This window comes from Strigops habroptila, unplaced genomic scaffold (genome assembly GCF_004027225.2).
Source record: "Strigops habroptila isolate Jane unplaced genomic scaffold, bStrHab1.2.pri NW_022045638.1_ctg1, whole genome shotgun sequence".
Taxonomy (NCBI): domain Eukaryota; kingdom Metazoa; phylum Chordata; class Aves; order Psittaciformes; family Psittacidae; genus Strigops; species Strigops habroptila.
This window is the reverse complement of record NW_022651114.1, coordinates 1,693-24,762: the sequence shown is the minus strand read 5'-3', so window position 1 is coordinate 24,762 and position 23,070 is coordinate 1,693. Positions and strand designations below refer to the sequence as shown.

At 61.9% G+C, this 23,070-nt stretch overlaps 2 protein-coding genes across 2 annotated transcripts; one reads left to right on the top strand and one right to left on the bottom strand.

Annotated features, from left to right (window-relative positions):
• Positions 1-371: 371 nt before the first annotated feature.
• Positions 372-11,994, top strand: LOC115603535 (ETS domain-containing transcription factor ERF-like). The gene is made up of 6 exons (XM_030475464.1): positions 372-435; positions 7,708-7,942; positions 9,678-9,793; positions 9,891-10,748; positions 10,784-10,892; positions 11,979-11,994. The coding sequence occupies exons 1-6, from the start codon at positions 414-416 to the stop codon at positions 11,992-11,994; spliced, it is 1,356 nt and encodes a 451-aa protein (XP_030331324.1). The 5' UTR covers positions 372-413.
• Positions 11,995-12,995: 1,001 nt separating this feature from the next.
• Positions 12,996-22,634, bottom strand: HAUS5 (HAUS augmin like complex subunit 5). The gene is made up of 19 exons (XM_030475466.1): positions 22,514-22,634; positions 21,672-21,734; positions 21,537-21,569; positions 20,893-20,917; positions 20,605-20,725; positions 20,379-20,517; positions 19,868-19,907; positions 19,720-19,781; positions 18,980-19,019; positions 18,836-18,891; positions 17,858-17,963; positions 17,598-17,743; positions 16,662-16,806; positions 15,813-15,893; positions 15,627-15,730; positions 15,488-15,545; positions 14,722-14,833; positions 14,534-14,648; positions 12,996-14,448 (listed from the first exon to the last, which is right to left on the bottom strand). Exons 1-19 carry the CDS (start codon positions 22,603-22,605, stop codon positions 14,274-14,276), a joined length of 1,713 nt encoding a protein of 570 aa, XP_030331326.1. The 5' UTR covers positions 22,606-22,634; the 3' UTR covers positions 12,996-14,273.
• Positions 22,635-23,070: the final 436 nt, after the last annotated feature.

The following is a 23,070-nucleotide window of genomic DNA, read 5'->3' as shown; positions in this document are numbered from 1 at the left end:
TTTCCCGCCAAAGCGCGCACGTGGGGGGGGGGGGGGGGGAAGCCATTAGCATTAATTATTAATGAGGTTTAATTATAGCTCCACGGGGGGGGGGGATGGCGCCATGAAGAGGGAGGGGGGCTCATCCACGTGACCACCACCCCCTTTGGTTGCATCAGCCTGGGGGGGAGGGGCAAAAAGACAAGCCCCTCCCCCCTCCTATTCCCACGCGCGGCCCCTTTAAGACCCGCCCCCCATAGACCCAGCATTGGGGGGGCGGGGTCTGTTTCCATGGAGACGCGGCGCAAAGTGGGGGGGGAGGGGAGGGGTGTGGGTGGGGGCGGGGCTCGGGGAGGGGTGGGGGGAGGGGCTTGATGAGGGGGAGGGGTGAAGGGGGGGGGGGGCCTGAGCGCGACGGCGGCGGCAGCGGAGCCATGAAGACTCCGGCGGACGCAGGTGGGGACTGCGCCCCCCCCTCCCCCCCCCCATCCGCGCGACACTTGGGGGGGGGGGAGGGGCAGCAAAGTTATTTTGGGGGGGAGGGGACCCCCCCTTTAGTTGGGGGGGGGGAAGAACTTTGCCCCCTCCTCCCCCTTCCCCCCCCCCAACCGCAAACTTTCCACCCCCCCACGTGACCCATCCCCCCCACCCCCCCACCCCCACTTTATTGGGGGGTCAAACCACGTGACCCCCCACCCCCCCCCTTTTCCCACCCCCCCCCCATTGAGTCCGGTCAGAGTTTCAAGCGGGAACCTGTTGCGCGCGGACGAGCCCCCCCACCACCACTTTGGGGGGGGGGAGGGGGGTGGGGGGAGGGGAACAAGGGGGGGGGGTCACTCCCCTCCCCCACCCCCCCCATTGCGCGCTGGGTGGGGGAGGGGCGCTGCCACGTTGTGTGTTTTTAACGCGGGGGGGGGGGAGGGGGCGGCCGTGGGGGGGGGCGCTAATTGGCGTTGCCTTATATGGGCATTGCCTGCCCCCCCTCGCCCCTCCCCCCCTTTCCCCGCCCCTCCCCCCCCCCCGTCCATTGGAATCCGGCTTGAGCCAACTTGTCCCCTCCCCCCACCCCCGCGCTGGCCCCGCCCCCGGCCCCGCCCCCAAGCGCGCGGGGGTGGGGGGAGGGGGAGGGTGGTTGTGCTGCCCCATAAGTGTGGGGCGGACCCATAAGTTGGGGGTTGGAGCTGGGAGTTGGGGGGGGTGCGGGGGAGGAAAAGGGGGAGGGGCTGTGAGTGTGGGGAGCATGGGGGGGGGTGGGATGAGTCACTGTTGGGGGGGGCGCAGCCCACACTTGGGGGGCTCGGAGGTGGGGGTCAGCTGGTGTGGGGCTGCTGTGGGACCCAGACCCACAGGTTCTCTGCTATGGGGCAGCTATGGGGTTTGGACCCCCAGGTTCCCTGCTATGGGGAAGCTATGATGCCTGCGTGTCTGGGGCCCGGTTATGGGGCACCTATGGGGTTTGGACCCCCAGGTTCCTTCCTATAGGGCAGCTATGGGGCCTGTGTGTCTGGGGCCTGGTTATGGGGCAGCTGTGGGGCCCAGACCCACAGGTTCCCTGCTATGGGGCAGCTATGGGGCTCAGACCCCTACATTCCTTGCTATGGGGCAGCTAAGGGGTTTGGACCCCCAGGTTCCCTCCTATAGGGCTGCTATGGGGCCTGCGTGTTTGGGGCCTGGTTATGGGGCAGCTCGGGGGCCCAGACCCACAGGTTCCCTGCTATGGGGCAGCTATGGGGCTTGGACCCCTACATTCCCTGGTATAGGGCAGCTATGGGGCCTGGACACCAGGGTCTGTTGCTTGGGGGTCAGTGTGGGCAGGATGCTGGGACCCTATGGGGCAGCCTATGGGGCAGGACCCTCAAGTCCCTCACCATGGTGCGGGTCCCCTTTGCCCCCCGCTATGGGGCAGGGCCCTGGAGCCCCCGCTATGGGGCAGGGCCCTCAAGTCCCTCACTATGGGGCAGGACCCCTGTGCCCCCGCTATGGGGCAGGGCCCTGGAGCCCCTGCTATGGGGCAGGGGGGGCGGCGCTGCCTCCTCACACAGTGGCCCCATTGATGGGGCCGCGGCGCCGCTGACGTCACGTCCCGGCCCCCCCCCTCGCCCCCCCCGGCCCCAATTAACGAGAACAGGCCCCTGAGTGTGTGTGGGGGGAGGGGGGGGGCAGCGCCCCTCCCCCACCCGGGGCACGCAGCCAGAGCGGGGGGGCGATGGGGCCCCGTGTCCGTGGGGCGCTGGTTATGGGGTGCTCTATCTATGGGGCACTAGTTATGGGGCGCTGGTTATGGAGGGGCCTATCTATGGGGCGCTGGTTATGAGGTGCCCTGTCCATGGGGCACTAGTTATGGGGCACGGGTTATAGGGTGCTCTATCTATGGGGTGCTGGTTATAGGGCGCTGGTTATGGGGCGCCCTGTCCATGGGGTGCTGGTTATGGGGCGCTGCTTATGGGGCACCCGTGTCCATGGCAGTTATGGGGTGCCCATGCCCTAGAAGCTCCTGGTTGTGGGGTGCTGCTGGTTGTGGGACACTGGTTATGGGGCACCCTTTCCATGGGGTGCTGGTTATGGGGTGCCCATGTCTATTGGGTGCTGGTTATAGGGCGCCCTGTCTATGGGGCGCTGGTTATGGGGTGCTGGTTATGGGGTTCCCATGTCCATAGGGTGCTGGTTATGGGACACCCATGTCCATGGGGTGCTGGTTATGGGGTGGTGGTTATGGGGCACCCGTGTCCATGGCTGTTATGGGGTGCCCATGCCCTAGAGGCACCTGGTTATGGGGTGCTGCTGGTTATGGGACACTGGTTATAGGGTGCTGGTTATGGGGTGCCCGTGTCTATTGGGTGCTAGTTATGGGGTGCTACTTATGTGGTGCTCATGTCCATGGGGCACTGGTTATGGGGCACTGATTATGGGGTGCAGGTTATGAACGCAGGTTATGGGTCCCTGGCTACAGGGCAGGCTATACGGAAGGCTGTTGAGCAGGCTATGGGTCACACTATGGGGCAGGCTGTGGAGCAGGCTATGGGTCACACTATGGGGCAGGCTGTGGAGCAGGCTATGGGTCACACTATGGGTCAGGCTGTGGAGCAGGCTACAGGGCAGGCTGCGGAGCAGGCTGTGAGGCAGGCTGTGGGTCCCTGGCTATGGGTCACACTATGGGTCCCTGGCTATGGGGCAGGCTGTGGGACAGGCTATGGGTCACACTGTGGGTCCCTGGCTATGGGTCACACTATGGGTCCCTGGCTATGGGGCAGGCTGTGGGACAGGCTATGGGTCACACTATGGGTCCCTGGCTATGGGGCAGGCTGTGGAGCAGGCTATGGGTCACACTATGGGTCCCTGGCAATGGGGCAGGCTGTGGGTCACACTATGAGTCCCTGGCCATGGGGCAGGCTGTGTGTCCCTGGCTGTGGGTCACGCTGTGGGTCCCTGGCTATGGGTCACGCTGTGGGTCCCTGGCTGTGGGTCACACTGTGGGTCCCTGGCTGTGGGTCACGCTATGGGGCAGGCTCCATCCCCCGTTCCCCGGGGGGGGGGGGGGTTGAGGCTCCGCACGCGCCTCCCCCGGGGGGTTATTTTTAGCGTCGCCGGTTGCCTGGTAACGGGGGGGGAGGGGCGGGGGTGGTGGGGGGGGAGGGGCCGGGGGGCGCCCCCCCAATCCCCGGGGGGGGGGGGGTGAGATCATCGCGGCCGCGGCTCCATCGCGCCTGATGCATTATTGATGCGCCGGCGCCGCGGCGGGTGTGGGGCAGCCCCACAGAGACACCCCCTAGAGACACCCCATTGCCAGGAGTGTGGGGTGTGCCCCATAGAGACACCCCACAGGTGGGAGTGTGGGGCACGGCCCCATAGAGACACCCCATAACCAAGAGTGTGGGGCGCAGCCCCATAGACACCCCATAGTCGGGAGTGTGGGTAGCGCTCCGTAGACACCCCATAGCCAGGAGTGTGGGGTGCAGCCCCATAGAGACACCCCATAGCCGGGAGTGTGGGGCATGCCCCATAGACACCCCATAGCTGGGAATGTGAGGTGCAGCCCCATAGAGACACCCCATAGCCAGGAGTGTGGGGCGTGCCCCACAGCAGCACCCCATAGACAAGAATGTGGGGTGCAGCCCCACAGCCTCACCCTATAGCCAAGAGCGTGGGGTGCAGCCCCGTAGAGAGTGCCACCCCATAGCCCAGAGTTTTCACAGCCCCATAGCTAACAGTGTGGGGTGCAGCCCCATAGCAGCACCCCAAAGGGGTTGCCCCCTCACTGTGGGGCTGTATGGGGAGAGGTTGTGGAGCAGAGGGGGGGGTTATGGGGCAGAGGGGGGGGTTGTGGGGCAGAGGGGGGGTTGTGGGCCCCACACAAAGGGCCCTTGTTGCAGGCGCTGAGCTCAGCCCCGAACCGTCTGGCCCTGGCACGGCCCCTCCCCCCACACATGTGGGGCTGGGCCCCGGGGGGTACGACGAGGGGGGGGGGGGGGGGGCCTTCCCCTCCCCCATCGCCGTGGGGCGACCTGGGGATGGGGGGGGGGGCATCTGACCCCCAAGTCCTGCCCCATAGCGGGGGGGGGTGGTGGTGTCCGTGTGTCCAGCCCCCCAAGTCCTGCCCCATAGCGGGGGGGGTGGTGGTGTCCGTGTGTCCAGCCCCCCAAGTCCTGCCCCACATCGGCACCGAGCACTTAGCCATCCGACCAGCTCCATAGAGCCCCATAGCGGCGCCCCATAGACACGAGTGGGGGGCGCAGCCCCATGGCGCTGCCCCATAGACAAGAGTGGGGGGCACAGTGGGGGCAGTGTGGGGTGCGCGTCGCTCCCTGCCCCACATCGCCACAGGGGACCCGGGCGCTGGGGCCCCACAGGGAGGGGATGTTGGTCCTTGTGTCCTGTCCCTGTATCCCTGTGTCCTTATATCCCTATATCCCTGTGTCCCTGTGTCCCTGTATCCTGTATCCCTGTGTTCTGTATCCCTGTGTCCCTGTATCCTGTATCCCTGTATCCCTGTGTCCCTGTATCCCTATATCCCTGTGTCCCTGTATCCCTGTGTCCCTGTATCCTGTATCCCTGTATCCCTGTGTCCCTGTATCCCTATATCCCTGTGTCCTGTATCGCTGTGTCCCTGTATCCTGTGTCCCTGTATCCTGTATCCCTATATCCCTGTGTCCTGTATCCCTGTGTCCCTGTATCCCTATATCCCTGTAACCCTGTATCCTGTGTCCCTGTATCTCTGTATCCCTGTGTCCCCATATCCCTGTATCCCTGTGTCCCTGTATCCCTATATCCCTGTATCGTGTGTCCCTGTATCCCTGTGTCCCTATATCCCTGTGTCCCTGTATCCTGTGTCCCTGTGCCCCTATATCCCTGGATCCCTATATCCCTGGATCCCTGTGTCCCTGCATCCCTGTGTCCCTGTATCCCTGTATCCCATGTCCCTGCATCCCTTCATCCCTGCATCCCTGTATCCCTATATCCCTGTAACCCTGTATCCCTGTATTCTGTACCCTGTATCCCTATATCCCTGTGTCCCTATATCCCTATGGCAGGGTTCCCATTCCCGGCCTGGCTGCACAAGCCAGGCTCAGGCCGGGGCTTGGGGCAGATCCAGCTCTTGGTGCTTCCGATGTCCATATATCCCTGTATCCATATATCCCTGTATCCATATATCCCTGTATCTATATATCCCTGTATCTATATATCTCTGTATCCATATACTCCTATATCCGTATGCACCTATAGCCGTATACTCGTGTACCCGTATATCCCTATAGCCATGTATCCATATACGTGTATATCCATATATTCATGTATCCATATACCCAGGTATCCATATATGCATATGCTCATATAGTCATGTACCCATATATCCATATACACCTATATGCATATACTTATATAGCCATATACCCATGTATCCCTATACCCCTATATATCCCTATATCCCTGTGTCCCTGTGGCAGGGTTCGCATTCCAGGACTGGTGGAGTCGAGCCCTGGCTCCCGGCAGGTCCAGCTCCGGCACTTCCTATGTCCATATACCCCTATATACCCATGTATTCATGTATCCATATACCCGTATATACCCATATACCCATGTACCCATGGATCCATGTATCCATATACCCATACACCCATGTATCCATATACCGATACACTCATGTATCCATATACCCTTGTATCCATGTATCCATACACCCATGCATCCCTATACCATATACCCATGTATCCTTATATCCATATACTCATGTGTCCATGTATCCATATACCCATATATCCATACACCCATGCATCCCTATACCTATATATCCATATACCCATACACCCGTGTATGCCTATACCCATATACCCATGTACCCACATATCCATACACCCATATATCCATGTATCCATATACCCCTGTACCCATGTATCCATGTACCCATGTACCCATATACCCATGCAGCCCTATACCCATATATCCATATACCCATGTATCCATGTATCATACCCATATACCCATGTATCCATGTATCCATATACCCATATGCATCCATATACCCGTATATCCATACACCCATGCATCCCTATACCCCTATACCCAGGTGCCCCTATACCCCTATACATCCCTATATCCCTGTCTCCCTGCGGCAGGGTTCGCGTTCCCGGTCTGGGCGCACAAGGCGGAGTCGAGCCCCGGCTCCCGGCAGATCCAGCTCTGGCACTTCCTATGTCCATATATCCATATATACCCATATACCCATATATCCATATACACCCATGTATCCATGTATCTATATACCCATATACCCATGTATCCATGTATCCATGTATCCATATACCCTTATACCCATATATCCCTATACCCATGTATTCATGTATCCATATACCCATATACCCATGTATCCATTTACCCACGTACCCATGTATCCATATACCCATGTATCCATGTATCCATATACATATATCCCCATGTATCCATATACCCATATACCCATATATCCATATACCCATGTATTCATGTGTCCATATACCTATATACCCATATACTCATGTATCTATATACCCATGTACCCACGTATCCATGTACCCATGTATCCATATATAGCCATATATACCCCTATACCCCTGTATCCCTATACACCCCTATACATCCCTATATCCCTGCGGCAGGGTTCGCGTTCCCGGACTGGGCGCACAAGGCGGAGTCGAGCCCCGGCTCCCGGCAGATCCAGCTCTGGCTCTTCCTATGTCCATATATCCATATATACCCATATACTCATATATCCATATATACCCATATACTCATATATCCATATATCCATGTATCTATATACCCATATATCCATGTATCCATATACCCATATACCCATATATCCATATACCCATGTATCCATATACCCATATACCCATATACACATGTATCCATATACCCATGTATCCATGTATCGATATACTCATGTACCTGTGTATCCATATACATATATACCCATGTATCCATGTATCCATATACCCATGTATCCATGTATCCATGTACCCATGTATCCATATATACCCGTATATACCCCTATACCCCTGTAGCCCTATACACCCCTATACACCCCTATATCCCTGCGGCAGGGTTCGCGTTCCCGGACTGGGCGCACAAGGCGGAGTCGAGCCCCGGCTCCCGGCAGATCCAGCTCTGGCACTTCCCATGTCCATATACCCCTATATACCCCTGTACCCCTGTACCCATACACCCCTATACACCCCTATATCCCTGCGGCAGGGTTCGCGTTCCCGGACTGGGCGTACAAGGCGGAGTCGAGCCCCGGCTCCCGGCAGATCCAGCTCTGGCACTTCATCCTGGAGCTGCTGCGGCAGGAGCGGTACCGGGAGCTCATCGCCTGGCAGGGCGACTGCGGCGAGTTCGTCATCAAGGACCCGGACGAGGTGGCGCGGCTCTGGGGCGTGCGCAAGTGCAAGCCCCACATGAACTACGACAAGCTCAGCCGCGCCCTCAGGTGCCCGCTGGGGGGCGCTTGGTTGGGGGGTGCTTGTGGGGTCCTTACGGGGCGCTTATGGGGCATTTATGGGGTGGTTATAGGGTGGTTATGGGGTGGTTGTGGAGCGGGTGTGGGGTGGGTATGGGGTGGGTATGGGGTGGGTATGGGGTGGTTAGGGGGTGATTATGGGGTGGTTATGGGGAGGGTACGGGGTGATTAGGGGGTGGTTATGGGTTGGTTGTGGGGTGGTTAGGGGGTGGTTGTGGGGTGGCTGTGGGGTGGTTATGGGGTGGTTGGGGTGGGTATGGGGTGGTTAGGGGGTGGTTATAGGGTGATTATGGGGTGGGTATGGGGTGGTTATGGGGTGATTAGGGGGTGGTTATGGGTTGGTTGTGGGGTGGCTGTGGGGTGGTTATGGGGTGGTTGGGGGTGGTTATGGGGTGGGTATGGGGTGGTTATGGGGTGGTTAGGGGGTGGTTATAGGGTGATTATGGGGTGGGTATGGGGTGATTAGGGGGTGGTTATGGGTTGGTTGTGGGGTGGCTGTGGGGTGGTTATGGGGTGGTTATGGGGTGGGTATGGGGTGATTAGGGGGTGGCTATAGGGTGATTATGGGGTGGTTATGGGGTGGGTATGGGGTGATTAGGGGGTGGTTATGGGTTGGTTGTGGGATGGTTGTGGGGTGGTTATGCGGTGGTTATGGGATTGTTATGGGGAGCTTGTGGGGTGGTTATGGGGTGCTTGGGGGTGGTTATGGGGTGGTTATGGGGTGATCATGGGGTGGTTGTAGGGTGATTATGAGGTGATGATGGGGTGGTTATGGCGTGGTTATGGGGTGACTATGGGGCACATGTGGAGAGCTTGATTATGGGGTGCTTATGGGGAGCTTATGGGGTGCTTATGGGGCACATATGAGGCACTTGACTATGGGGTGCTTATGGGGCACATCTGGGGCACTTGACTACGGGGTGATTATGAGGTGCTTATGGGGCACTTATGGGGTGATTATGGGGTACTTATGGGGCGCTTGTAGGGCACTTGATTATGGGGTGCTTACTGGGCACATATGGGGCAATTATGGGGTGCTTATAGAGCGCTTGTGGGGCACTTGATTATGGGGTGCTTATGGGGCTCGTATGGGGTGCTTGTATGGTGCTTATTGGGCACATATGGGGCAATTATGGGGTGCTTATGGGGTTCGTATGAGGTGCTTGTACGGTGCTTATTGGGTACATATGGGGCGCTTATAGGGTGCTTATGGGGCACTTGTGGGGTGCTTATGGGGGTGCTTGTGGGGTGCTTGTGGGGTGATTATAGGGTGCTTCTGGGGTGATCATGGGGCGCTTGTGGGGTGGGGTGGGGGTGATGGTTTGGGCTGGAGGTGGGGTCCCAGCCCCACATCTCCCCATAGAAAGGGCCCAGGGGGTTGGGCCCCCTATGTCCCAGTAGAAAGGATACGGAGCTCCCAGCCCCACATCACCCTGTATAGAAAGGACCCAGGTGTCCCAGCCCCATAGGAAGAACGCGGGTGCCCCAGCCCCCTATATTCCCACATATACCACACCTGTGGGTCTCAGCCCCACATCCCTCCGCCCCACATCCCTGCCCCACATCCCGCCCCAGAGCTCTTAGTACAAGGAGTACATCCTGCACAACACCATGGGGATGCTGTGGGGCATCGGGCGGCCGTAGGGGCGCCGTGTGTGCACCGTGGCCGCTCTATGGGTCCCAGCCCCACATCCCTGCCCCACAGATACTACTACAACAAGCGCATCCTTCACAAGACCAAGGGCAAACGCTTCACCTACAAGTTCAACTTCAACAAGCTGGTGCTGGTCAATTACCCCTTCATTGATGTGGGGCTCGCAGGTACCTCGATGTGGGGCAGGGCTCTCGCTATGGGGCAGGAGGGGGCGTGGCTTCGTTTAGCCCCGCCCCTTTCTGACCTCTCTACCGCCCCCTACAGGCCCGCCGCTGCCGCAGAGCGCCCCCCCGCTGCCCTCGGTGGGGGGGGCGGCGGTGGGGGGGGGGCCCCCCCCATTTCTGCTTCCCCCCCCCCCACACTTTGGCCGGCCCCTCCCCCACCGCCTCGGAGGGGCTCTCCCCTCCCCCCCCCCCCGGATGCCGCCATCGTGGGGCCCCCCCCTTCATCATCCTCCTCATCATCCTCCTTTTCCCGCCGCCTCGGAAGCGACGGCTCCGAATTGGAAGAAGGGGGGGGGACGGACCCCCCCATCCCCCCTCTCCCCCCCACCCCCTCCCCCCACTTTCAGGAGGGGGGGGGGGAGGGGCATCTTTCCGCCCCCTCCCCCCTCCCCCCCCTCCTCGCTTGACCCCGGATGCCCTTTATCGCCTTTACCCCCCTCCCCGCGACCCTTTTGGGGGGGGGGGGGAGGAGGAGGAGGAGGAGGAGGGGGGGGTCTCCTCCCCCCCCCGTTGTCCCCAGCGTTGCCGCTGACCCCCCCCCACGTGGGGTTCGCCCCATCGCCCACCCTGAGCCCCTTGTTCCCCGCGGGGGGGTCCCATTTCTCCTTTAGCCCCGAAGACCTCAAGAGGGCGCTGGCGGCGCAGACCCGCAGTGTCTATAGTTACCACCTGAGCCCCCGAGCCTTCCTCCCCTGCCCCGGCCTCCTGCTGCCCCCCCCTCCATCGTGTCCCCCCCCCCCAGCACCCCCATTCCGAGACCCCTTTCCCCTTCAAGCTTCAACCCCCCCCACCGGGAAGGAGGCAGCGGGAGAAAGCGCATCCCCCCCCCCCCACCTCCTCCTCCTCCTCCTCCATCATCATCATCATCATCATCATCACCCCCCCCTCCATCATCATCATCATCATCATCACCCGGCGGGGGGGGGGGAGCAGCACCGGAGCCCCCCCATATTAAAGTGGAGCCGGTCTCGGAGGAGGAGACGGTGGAAGTGACGGACCTGAGCGAGGAGGAGGAGGAGGAGGAGGAGGATGAAGTCTTCAAGCCCCCCCCGCCCCATGGAGGGGAGGAAGAGGAGGAAGAGGGAAATGGGGGGGGGGGGATTAAAGCAGCGCCCCCCCCCCACCCCCCCCCCAGCCCTGTGTCCCCCTTAAGCTGCGTTTCAAGCAGCGCTGGAGCGAGGAGAGGAGGAAAGGGGGGGATGGAGGAGGGGATGGGGGGGTTGGGGGGACCCCCCCAAATAGTGAGGGGGGGGGCGCGGGGGGGGGCAGGAGGGTGAGCACCGACCTGCAGCACGCCACGGCCCAGCTCTCCCTGGACTCATAATGGGGGGGGGGGCGGATTTTGGGGAGGGGGGGTCGGGGGGGTCAGAGGGGGGGGTCCCCCATTGCCTTAACTTGGGGCTCCGCACCTGATGGGGGGGGGCGATTTCCAATCCCTCCCCCCCACCCCCAATTTGGGGTCCTTTCTCCCCCTCCCCATCCCCTTGGAGATGATTGGGGGACCCCCCCTACCTTAAAGTGGGGGGTTGAGGGTTTGGGGGGGGGCGGGGAGGGGTCCAGCAGGGTTATATGCAGGGAATGGGCCCCCCCCCATAGGGTTTTTTAGGGGGTTTCCCCCATTTTTGTTGTTTTACATATTCCCCCCCCCCTCCCCTTTGGTGTGAGTTTAGGGGGGGACCCCCCCGGAAAACAGGTGATAATCACCCAAAAACGGGCGGGACCCCCCCAAAACGTAGGTGGGAACAACCCGGAACGGGCGGGAATAGCCCGAAACGGGCGGGAACCCCCCCAAAACGGGGGGGGGAATCACTCAAAACGGGCGGGAACACCCCCAAAACGGGGGGGAAATCACTCAAAACGGGTGGGAACCCCCCCAAAACGGGGGGGGGAAGCTCCCAAAACGGGCGGGATCTGCCCCAGGGACCGTTCGGGATGCTCGGAACGGGAGGGGGTCCCGTCCAAAACGGGCTCTTAAGCACAACTCGGGGGGGGGGGGGCGTTATTTTGGGGAGCCCTGCCCCCCCCAAAACGCGCCGGGAGGGGGAGCGGGGCCGCCGGCACAGCCCCTCCCCCACCCCGGTAGGGGGGGTGTCGTTCCCCCCCCCCGTTTTGGGGGGGTTCCCTGTAGAAACGGCTTCATGTAACCAAAAACGTGGGGGGGGGGGGGGGGAGGTGGAGGGGCGGGGGGGTCATTAAGTGCCTGTTGATGAACTGTCTGTGGGGGAGGGGCGGGACGGGCCCTACCCACCCCCCAGCACCCCAAGACGGATGGGGATTGGGGGGGTAGGGGGGTCCCCAATGGACACAACCCCCCATCTCCCACCCGGGGGTGTCATGGGGGGGGTGTGGGGGGTGCTCAGGGCCCCTCCCCCCCCCTTATCCCCGGAGGGGGGGAGGGGAGGATGGCGGGGGGGGGGGGGGGTTTATCCGAAGCCTTATTGACACCGATGTAAATAGAGGGGGGGGGGGTTTAGGGGGGGCGGGGGGAGGGGAGGGAGGGGGGTGGGGAGGGGCCACCTTAAGAATGTATAAAAAGGCAAAATAACCAATAAATAAAAGATTTCACAGTTCGGGGGCTGTCGGGGGGGGAGGGGCGGGAAATCGGGGGGGGGGGGAGCCCGGGGCCCCCCCTTTTTGGGGCCTTCCCCATCCCTTTTGGGCCATTGGAGCCGCGCTTCCGGGTTGGGCGCCGCCGTTGCCCGGCAACGCCGCCCGGCTCCGGGTACCGCTTCCCGCGTTGCCACGCAACAGCCAATCAGCTTGCAGCGCGCCGCGCGTTGCCGGGCAACAGCCAATCAGACGCGTTATCAGCACCTCCCATTCAACCCCGTCCTGACTGTCCCCTCCCCTCCATGGGGCTGCTTTTGGGGCCCTTTCTCGCCCGTCTCCCCACATTTGGCCCCTATTTCCCCCCCCTTCGGGTCCCCCCCTTTCCCCCCCTCCTTTTTCCCGCCCCCCCATCCCCCCATTTTCCCCATTTCCCTCAATTTTGCTCCCGTTTCCCCCCATTTCTCACACCAGCATCGTTACAACCCCCCTTGTTTACATGTTATTAATGTAGGACCTGCTTTATTCACATGATATTATCATGGGATTGACCTTAGTTACACGTTATTAACATAGAACCCCCCTTGTTTACTTGTTATTAATGTAGGACCTGCTTTATTCACACGCTATTAACATAGCATTGACCCTAGTTACATGTTATTAACATAGGACCCCCTTTATTTACATGTTATTAATGTAGGACCTGCTTTATTCACACGCTGTTAATATAGGATTGACCTTAGTTACACGTTATTAACATAGAACCCCCCCTTGTTTACATGTTATTAATGTAGGACCTACTTAATCTGCACTCTTTTAGTGGAGGACCTGCTTTATTTAGATGGCATTAACAGAAAACCTCTTGTATTTACACGTTATTATTGTAGGACCATCTGTATTTACATGTTGTTGTGACGGGACCTCCTGTATTTACTCGTTTATTAACGTAGGACCTATTTTATTTACGGTTGTTGTCAGGCCTGCTCTATTGAGGGGGGATTTGGTAGGACCTGCTTTGTTATTGTAGGTCCTACTTTATTGGGGAGGTGTTATCGTAGGACCTAATTTATTGAGGGATTTATTAACGTAGGACCTACTTTATTTACATGTTGTGGTGGAACCGCCTCTATTTACAGTTTTGTCACTGTAGGACCTGCTTTATTTACAGGTTATTGTAGGTCGTGCTTCATTTACATGTTGTTATTGAAGGACCTACTCTATTGGGGGGGGTTGTTATGTCAGGACCCGCTTTATTGAGGGGTTTAACGTAGGACCTACTTTATATTTGCAAGTTATTAATGTAGGACCTACCTTATGTAACTGTTATTAAAACAGAACCTGTCTTATTTACACAGTATTACTGCAGCTCCTGCTTTATTTCCAAGTTATTAATGTAGGACCTACTTTATGTACATGTTATTGATATAGAACCTGTCTTATTTACATGGTATTACTGCAGGTTCTGCTTTATTGACGGGATGTTATTGTAGGTCCTGCTTTATTGATGGGCTGTTATTGTAGGTCCTGCTTTACAAGGGGGTTTCTTACGCCAGGACCCGCTTTATTTACACTTTCATTGCTGTAGGACCTGCTTTATTTATGTGTTGTTGGAGGTCGTACACCATTTGTGTGTTGTTATTGTAGCCCATGCTTTGTTTACACGCTGCTATTGGAAGCTGGAGAAGCTCATTAGCACCAGAACAGCCTCATTTACGTAATTAACGTAATTAATTAACACAGGACCTGCTCTATTTACTGCTTTATTTCTATAGGACCTACTGCATTCCCTTTCCAGGCCCCGAGTCCTGAGGCCGAACCCCCCCCAGGCCCCGCCCCCGGCGCCCCAGCCAATGGGAGCGCCGGAGGAAACCGAGGCTTAGGGGCGGGGCTTGCGCTGGCCCCGCCCCTCCTCGCCGCTTGGGGGCGTGTCCAAGGGCAGGTGGCGGGGCAAACCCAGGGCGCGGGTGGCCTGGGCCCAGCGCTGCAGCCAATGGGAGAAGGGGACGTCATCGGGGGGCGGGGCCAGCGTCCACTGAGCCGGCTGCTCCCACCTATGGGAGGTGAAGGGGTGTGACGTCACGAACGGGGGGAGGGCGTGGCCTCCCGCAGCCCCGCCCTCCCCGGGTGCCAGCTCACCATTGGCTGACGACGTCCTGGAGGCGGGGCCAGTCCTCGATGCGCTGCCGCGTCTGATTGGACAGGGCCCGCAGCTGCGGGAGGAGCTTCGCGCTGGCCACGCCCACCACGTGGCCTGCGAGGAGGGGCGGGGTCAGCGTAGGCCACGCCCACTCCCACCCTCCCAACCCCTCCCGCCTGTCACTCACCCCGGGGTGGGCGGGGCTTGCCCGGCCCCGCCCCCCGCGCTGGCCCCGCCCCCTGCAGCTCCCGCAGCTCCGCCCGCAGCGCCGCCGCCCGCAGCAGCGCCCCCTGCAGGGGCTGAGGCACCGACACACCCTGAGCACGGCCCCGCCCCCAGCGCACCCCCCACGGACCCTGCCCCCACACCCCCATTGCCCCTCCCCCCCTTTATGGCCCCTCCTCCCATGGCCCCTTCCCCAATCCCCCCATTGTCCCTCTCCCAACCCCCACATTGCTCCTCCCCCCTTTATGGCCCCTCTCCCAACCCCCCCACTGCCCTTCCCTTAATCCAATTGCCCCGCCCCCCACTGCCCCTCCCCCCATGGCCCCATGGCCCCTCCCCCAACCCACTCCCCTCCCCCACCCCCCCAGTTGCCCCCTCTCCCTTTATGGCCCCTCCCCCATGGCCCCATTGCCCCTCCCCCCATGGTCCCCTTGCCCCCCCCAACCGCCACATTGCCCCTCCACCCTTTATGGCCCCTCCCTCACTGCCCAACCCCCCATGGCCCCATTGCCCCTCCCCCAACACCCCCATGTCCCTCCCCCATTGCTCCACTGCCCCTCCCCCCATGGCCCTATGGCCCCTCCCCCAACCCATTCCCCTCCCCCAACCCCCCACGTTGCCCCCTCTCCCTTTATGGCCCCTCCCCCATTGTCCCATTGTCCCTCCCCCCACTGCCCCTCCCCCACTGTTTAGCCCCTCCCCTCCTCCCCCCCCGGCACCTCCCCCACCTCACTCGTCGCCATCCCCAGCGCGCAGCTGATTGGCTCCAGCGGGTTGTGGGCGGGGCTAAAAGGGGAGGGGTCGGTGTCAGCACAGACCCCCCCTCCCCCCCACCATCCGCCCCCCCTCCCCCCCCATGTCACTCACCGCGGGGGGAGGGGCGCCCCCCCCGTTCCCATCATTCTCAGCGTCTCCAGCAGCCGCTGCCCCTCCCCCTGCAGCGAGGGGGGGGGGCGCGCCGCTCCCTGGGCCTGAAGGGGGCGGGGCCACAGCCGTGAGGCCACGCCCCCTCCCCATAAGCCCCGCCCCCAAACCCCCCCCCCCCATACACACCCGGTCCTGCAGGGGGCGCAGTTGCGCCCGGAGCCTCCCATTGGCTGCAGCCAAAGCCCGGAGCCGGAACCAGCGAGTGGACTGGGGGGGGGGGGGACAATGAGATGAGACCCCAAATATCCCCCCCGGACTCACAAATACCCCCCCTGGACCCACAAATACTCCCCCAGACCCACAAATACTCCTCGTGGACCCCCAAGCACCTCTCCCCCCCTCAAATATCCCCCCTGGGCCCCCAAATACCACCCCCGGACCCACAAATACCCCCTCCCGGACCCATAAAAGCCCTCCCTGAACCTCCAAATACCTCCCCCGAACCCCCAAATACCCCTCTCCGGACCCCCCAAACCCCCCCCGGACCCCCAAAACCCCCCCCAGACCCCCCAATATCCCCCCGGACCCCCAAATACCCGTCCGGAACCCCAAATAAGCCCCCCAACCCCCAAATACTCCCCCTGGACCCCCAAATACCTGTCCTGGGCCCCCAAATACCCCTCCCGGACACCCAAATTGCATCCAAGAACCCCAAATACTCCTCAGCCCCCCCAAATCCCACAGGGACTCCCCCAATTCCTCCCCTGAGGCCATTGCTGAACCCCCGATTCCCCCCGACACCTCCAAAACCCCCCTAAACGCCCCCAAAATCCCCCCCTACAAACCCAGAACCCCCCAATATCCCCCCAATATCCCTCCAAATTCCTCCCCTGAACACCCAAATATTCCTCAGCCCTCCCAAACCCAGTGCCGGGACCCCCCAACCTCCCCAATAACCATCAAATTCCACCCCCCAGACCCCTCCAAACCCACCAGGACCCCCCCGAACCCCCCATATCCCCCATTGGCACCCACCAACTGCTCCTTCCCCTGCTGCAGCCGCCTCCTCAGGGGGTCCAGGGCAGGTTTTGGGGAGCCCCCGGGGCCCCCCCGCAGCTCCCGGCTCTGCCGGGTCAGGGCCCCCCGAGCCCCCGCCAGCCCCACGGCCTCCAGCACCAGCCTGGGCGCCCCAAACCCACACGTTCAGGGGGATTTGGGGGGCCCAAAGGGTTCCAGAACCCTTTTTGGGGGGTCCTTTAGGGCGGGGGGAGGACATGGGGGGGGGATTTGGGGTACCCGAATGGTCCAGAACCCATTTTGGAGTGGGTTGGGGTCCCCAAAAGGGCTGGAAAGGGGTGGGGGGGGGGGTCCCCAAAAGGTATTGGTGGCTATGGGAGGAGGATTTTGGGGTTCAGGGGGGATATTAGGGTGTCCTGGAAGAGGATTTGGGGGGTTCACGGGGGATATTGAGAGGTACTGAGGGATTTTAGGGTCCCCAAAGGGTCCCAGCACCCATTTTGGGGGTGTCGGGTGGGGTTTGGGGTCCTCCAAAGCGCTGGGAAGGGCTCCCAGAGGCAGCTGGGGGCCCCAGCACCGATTTTGAGGGGGGTTTGCGGCGGTTTGGGGGTCCCCCAAAGGGCTTGATGGACCATGGAGAAGTTGGTGGAATCCCAAAAGGTCCCAGCACCCGTTTTAGGGGGAATTTGGGGGGGCTTTAAGGACCCCCCAGAGCCCAGCAGCCGGTTTATTGGGGTTTTGGGGGTCCTGGAAAGGTTTAAAGCACAGGGGGGGTGTCCCTAAAGGGTTTTGGGGTTCAGGAGTGGGTAGGGAAGGGCATGGGGGGGGGCCAGGGGCAGTTTTGGGGTGCAGGGAGGCATTGGGGGGGGTCCCTGAGGGGTTTTGGGGTGGCTGGGGGACTCCAAGGGGTGTTTTGGGGGTCGAGGGGGGGGCTTTGGGGGGGCCGGGGGTTACCTGGCAGCCTCTTGGGCTTGGGGGTCCCCCCCCAAGTGCTGGTGGATCTCGTGCTGCAGCTGGAGCAGCCGGAGCCTCAGGGGGGGCAGGCGGGAGGCCAACGGGGGGACAAGCTCCCAGAGCTCCCCCACGGTCACCCAACAGTCCTGGGGGGGGGGGGGGGGGGGGAAGGGGGGACCCCAACTCAATGGGGACCCCTGACCCCCCTGATGTGCCCCCAAAACCCCCCCCCCCAAATCACCCCCAAAGGTCCCCATTACCTGGATGAGGCTCTCGGCAGGCGCTGGAGCCGCAGGGTCAAGGTTAGGGGGAAGGTCGGGGTCCGGGGCAGGGCTGATGTTGGGGTCACCAGCGACACCCCCCTTCCTGCAAGGCAACAAGGGAGGCAGAGCCAAGCCCCGCCCCTCGTTTGGCTCCGCCCCTTTAAGCCCATCTCCTTCGTTAAACCCCGCCCCCTTTGAGCTCTGCCCCTTTAAGCCCCTCCCCTTCAGTAAGCCCCACCCCTTCTCCAAGCCCCTCCCCTAAGCCCCGCCCCGTCCTAAGCCCCACCTCCTTTAAGCACCACCCCTTCCCTAAGCCCCTCCCCTTCCCCAGGCCCCGCCCTCTTTAACCTCCGCCCCTTAAGGCCCTCCCCTTCAGTAAGCCCCGCCCCCTTTAAGCCCCACCCCTCCCTTAAGACCCACCCGTCCCCAAGCCCCTCCCCCCATAGCCCCCTCCCTTCCCTAAGCCCCGCCCCATTCAAGCCCCTCCCCAAGCCCCGCCCCCTTTAAGCCCCTCCCTTCCCCTAAGCCCCACATTCCCTCAGCCCTGTCCCCGTAAGCTCCGCCCCTTCAAGTCACTCCCCATTACGTAAGCTCCGCCCCTTCCCTAAACCCCTCCCATTCCCTAAGCACCGCCCCCTTTAAGCCCCACCCCTTCCATAAGCCCCTCCCCTTTAAGCCCTTCCCTTCTCCCAAGCCCCTCCCCTTTCTTAAGCCCCTCCCCTTCCCTAAGCCATGCCCCTTTAAGCCCTCCTCTAAGCCCTGATCACTTTCAGCCCTACCCCTTGCCTAAGCCCCGCCCCTCTAAGCTCCGCCCCTTCCTTAAACCCCGCCCCTTCAAGCCCCTACCCATCCCTAAGCCCGTCCCCCTTTAAGCCCCTCCCCTCAGCCCCACCCCTTCCCTAAGCCCCCCTTTAAGCCCCCTTCCCATAAGCCCCTCCCCTTTAAGCCCCGCCCCCTTCAAGCCCCGCCCCTCACCGCAGCCTCTCCAGGGCCCCCAGCACCTCCGTGGGGCTGTGCTGGTTCAGTAGCGCCTGGGGGGGGGGGGTCAGGTCACATGGGGGGGTCACAGGTGGAGGAATCAATCACGTCCCCCCCTTATCCCCCCCCCCCTGCACCCACCTTGGCCTCCTGCATCCACAGCATGGTCCGGTCCTGCGGCCTGTGGGGGGCGATGGATGGGCTGGGGGTGATGTGGGGGGTGATGGATGTGGGGGGAAAGCAGGGATCGATGGGGCACAGGGATCGATGGGGCACCAGGATCGATGGGGCACAGGGATTGATGGGACACAGGAAACAATGGAGCAGAGGGATCAATGGGGCACAGGGATTGATGGGGCACAGGGATCGCTGGGGCACAGGGATTGATGGGGCTCAGGGATCGCTGGGGCACAGGGATTGATGAGGCACAGGGATCGCTGGGGCACAGGGATCAATGGGGCACAGGGATCGATGGGACAGAGGAATCAATGGGGCACAGGGATCGATGGGTCAGAGGGATCGATGGGGCACAGGGATCGATGGGGCACAGGGATCGATGGGTCAGAGGGATCGATGGGGCACAGGGATCGATGGGTCAGAGGGATCGATGGGGCACAGGGATCGATGGGGCACAGGAAACAATGGGGCAGAGGGATCAATGGGGCACAGGGATGGTTTGGGGCACAGGATCGATGGGACACAGGGATCGATGGGGCGCAGGGATCAATGGGACAGAGGAATCAATGGGGCACAGGGATCAATGGGGCAGGGACAGGCTGGCAGTGACTGACAGGGACGAACAGGAGGGGTGGAGCTTATAGCGCTAGGGGGCGGGGCTTAGAGCAGGGGCGGGGCTAATGGCGTCAGGGGGCGGGGCTTACATCAGCAGGGGGCGGGGCTCCAGCAGTTCCTGCAGCGCCTCCTCCCGCAGCCTGCACACGGCCTGCAAGGGGCGGGGCCAGGCTCAGACCACGCCCCCGCCCCTCCACAAGCCCCGCCCCCTTCCCAATAAGCCCCGCCCCTTCTCACCGCTACTTCCGGCTCCGTTCCTGGCTTTGGTTCCGGCTCCCTGGAAGCGCAGGGCATCATGGGAAGGGGAATGAGGCCCCCCCATCAAAGCCCCCCCCCGCCCCATAAGCCTTGCCCCTCCCCATAAGCCCCTCCCCTCCACATAAGCCCCGCCCTATAAGCCCAACCCCTCCCCAACTCTGCCCCATAAGTCCTGCCCCTCCCCATAAGCCCCACCGCATAAGCCCCTCCCCACCCCATAAACCCCTCCATAGGCCCCTGTGCTACCCAAGCCCCTCCTCTCCCCATAAGCCCCTCCCCATAACCCCTGCTTCTCCCCATAAGCTCCTCCCCATAAGACCCTCCCGTCCCCATAAGCCCCTCCCCAAGCCCCGCCCCTCCCCATAAGCCCCGCCCCATAAGCCCTGCTTCTCCCCATAAGCTCCTCCCCTCCCCATAAGCCCCGCCTCTCCGCATAAGCCACGCCCCCTCCCCACCCACTCAAGGAAGCCCCGCCCCTTCCCCCTCTTACCGGTGGGCGGAGCTTATCCGGCCCCGCCCCCTCCGCAGCCTCTCCCCCTCCCGCGCTGCTGCCTCCCCCAGCGCCCGAAGCTCCGCCCCCCGCCGAAGCTCCGCCCCTTGGCGGCTCAGCTCCGCCCCCAGCGCTGCCTCTATAAGGAACGGAAAGGGGCAGAACCACGCTGTGACATCAGCCAGCCCCGCCCCCTTTCCACCCCCCCGCCGTCCAATCAGCTCACCCAGCTCCAGCGCCGCCGCCTCAGCCTCGCGCACGGCCCCGCCCACCACGCCAAGCTCCGCCCTCAGCCGCCGCAGGGCCACGCCCACCACCATATATGGCGCGCTTGGCCCCGCCCCTTGCTGGGGAGAGACGCCAAAGGTCACCTGAGGACAAACCTCCCCCCACTGGCTCCCATAGCCCCCTTCCCCCCAAATTCTCCCCCCCCCCCCCATTTAGGGACCCCCCCACCTCCCCAACCCCCCCCCCGGCCTCAGGGGACCCCCCAAAACCTTCCCCCACCCCAAACCTGCGTCTCCTTGAGGTGCTGGTACCTGAGCTCCGAGTTAAGGAGGGAACTGGGGGGGTCGAAAGAGGAATTGGGGGGTTTTGGGGGGGTCAAGGGTGTCCCGAAGGAATTGGGGGGTCCTTTGGGTGGATTTGGGGGGGGGGCTCTGAGGGTAGGGAGGGTTTGGGGGGGGTCCCAAATGGATTTGGGGGATCCCTTGGGTGGATAAAAGGGGTTGGGGGGGGGTTGTGAGAGGGAATTGGGGGTTCCTGGGGATCCCCATGGGATTTGGGGGGGCCTAAAGGAATTTCGGGATCCTCTGCATGGATTTAGAGGAGAAAAAGGGGGTCGGGGGGGCCTGAAGGGTTTGGGGGTGTCACCAGGAGGAACTGGGGGACCCTGGGGGGGTGTTGGGGGACCCCAGTGGAATTTGGGGGGGTTAAAGAAATTTGGGGGGACCCTCGGGTAGATTTGGGGGCAGACAAAGCAGTTTTGGGGTCCCCCCTGGACGTGTGGGGGGCCCCCAGTGGCACCCTGAGGTTCCTCCCCTGCACTTGGGGGTCCCCAGAGGGCACAATTTTTGGGGGTTTTTGGGGATCCCCTCAGTCTTTTGGGGTCCCCTGGGGGGGTTTGGGCCCCCCCAAGTTTTGGGGTGCAGCGGATACCACAGCAGGTTCCCTTTGATCTTCTTCACATTCCTGCAGGAACAAACCCCCCCCATATAAATTAGGGACCTCCCTGGGTTTTGGGGTCCCTCCAGCTGTTGGGGCTCCCCCGCAGATGTTGGGGTCCACCCTCACCGCGGGTGCCGCACGTGGCGGATGAGGAACTCCCAGATGGGGGCGCAGGACCCCACGCACCGCCTGGGGGGGGGGGGGAGAGACAAAAAAGGGGGGGTCAGGAGCACCCCAAATTGCCCCCCCCCGCACCACAAACCCCCCCAGAACCCCCCTCTCAACCTTGGGGGACCCCAAAACCCCTTCAGTCCCCCCCAACCTACTCCAAAGCCCCCCCGAATTCAAGCGGACCCCAAAAGCCCCCAGGTCCCCCCCCCCCAATTCCAAGGGGACCCCGAAACGTGCCTGAGACACCCCCCCCAACCCAATTGGGGACCCCAAAACCCCTTCAGTCCCCCCCAACCTACTCCAAAGCCCCCCCGAATTCAAGCGGACCCCGAAAGCCCCCAGGTCCCCCCCCCCAATTCCAAGGGGACCCCGAAACGTGCCTGAGACACCCCCCCCAACCCAATTGGGGACCCCAAAACCCCTTCAGTCCCCCCCAACCTACTCCAAAGCCCCCCCGTATTCAAGCGGACCCCGAAAGCCCCCAGGTCCCCCCCCCCAATTCCAAGGGGACCCCGAAACGTGCCTGAGACACCCCCCCCAACCCAATTGGGGACCCCAAAACCCCTTCAGTCCCCCCCAACCTACTCCAAAGCCCCCCCCCAACCCAAGGGGACCCCAAAACGTGTCCCCCTCCCACCCAATTGGATGTCAAAGTCCTTGAGGAGCCCCCTCAAAGGGCCCCCAAAGCCTCCTGGGACCCCCCCAATGACCTCAAGGGGACCCCCAAACCCAGCGGGACCCCAACCCCCCCCCAAGAGCAGCCCCAGCCCCATCGCGGGGCTCCGGGGTGCTCCGACCTGCGCAGCCCGGGCTCGGGGGGGTCGGCGCCCGGCGGCGGCTCCAGCTCGACCCGGACCCAGCGGCTCAGCTCCGGCGCCAGCGCGGCCATGCCCGAGCTCCGGCACTGGAAGTGGGGCGAGAATGGCGCGCTATGGGGCCGCGGGGTATGATGGGAGTTGTAGTCCAGACTGGGCGCAGCCATAACGGGGCTCTATGGGCACCGCGGGGTATGATGGGAGGTGTAGTCCGGGCTGGGCACGGCCATAACGGGGCTCCAAACCCAAAGCCCGCAGCTCCAAAGCTTCCCCATCTCAGCACAGTGGCACAGACCCCGCTAAAAGTGGGGTCCCCCGCCCTGGGTGTCCCCCAAGATGCTCTGGGATCCCAAATCCACTTGGGGGGACCCCAAAATTGCTTTGGGTTCAGTAATGAATTCAGGGGGGCAGAAGGGGTGAACCTGCCAAAAAGCGGCACCCCAATGAATGGGCACCCCAAAACCACGCTGATCCCCCAAAAAGGACCCTGGAGGCACCTGCAGCAATCGCGGTGCCCCCAAAATCCTGGGGTACTCCCA

Bases quoted from the DNA above. Each gene is read 5' to 3' on its own strand.
- LOC115603535 (XM_030475464.1), top strand. From the start codon at position 414: ATGAAGACTCCGGCGGACGCAG. The intron at 436-7,707 runs GTGGGGACTGCG...TCCCTGCGGCAG, and splicing joins GAAGACTCCGGCGGACGCAG to GGTTCGCGTTCCCGGACTGG. The intron at 10,749-10,783 runs ATCATCATCATC...GGGGGGGAGCAG, and splicing joins CCCCCCCCTCCATCATCATC to CACCGGAGCCCCCCCATATT.
- HAUS5 (XM_030475466.1), bottom strand. From the start codon at position 22,605: ATGGCCGCGCTGGCGCCGGAGCTGAGCCGCTGGGTCCGGGTCGAGCTG. The intron at 20,518-20,604 runs GTGAGCTGATTG...CGTTCCTTATAG, and splicing joins GGCGGCGGCGCTGGAGCTGG to AGGCAGCGCTGGGGGCGGAG. The intron at 15,894-16,661 runs GTGGGTGCCAAT...CCCCCCCCCCAG, and splicing joins AGCAGGGGAAGGAGCAGTTG to TCCACTCGCTGGTTCCGGCT.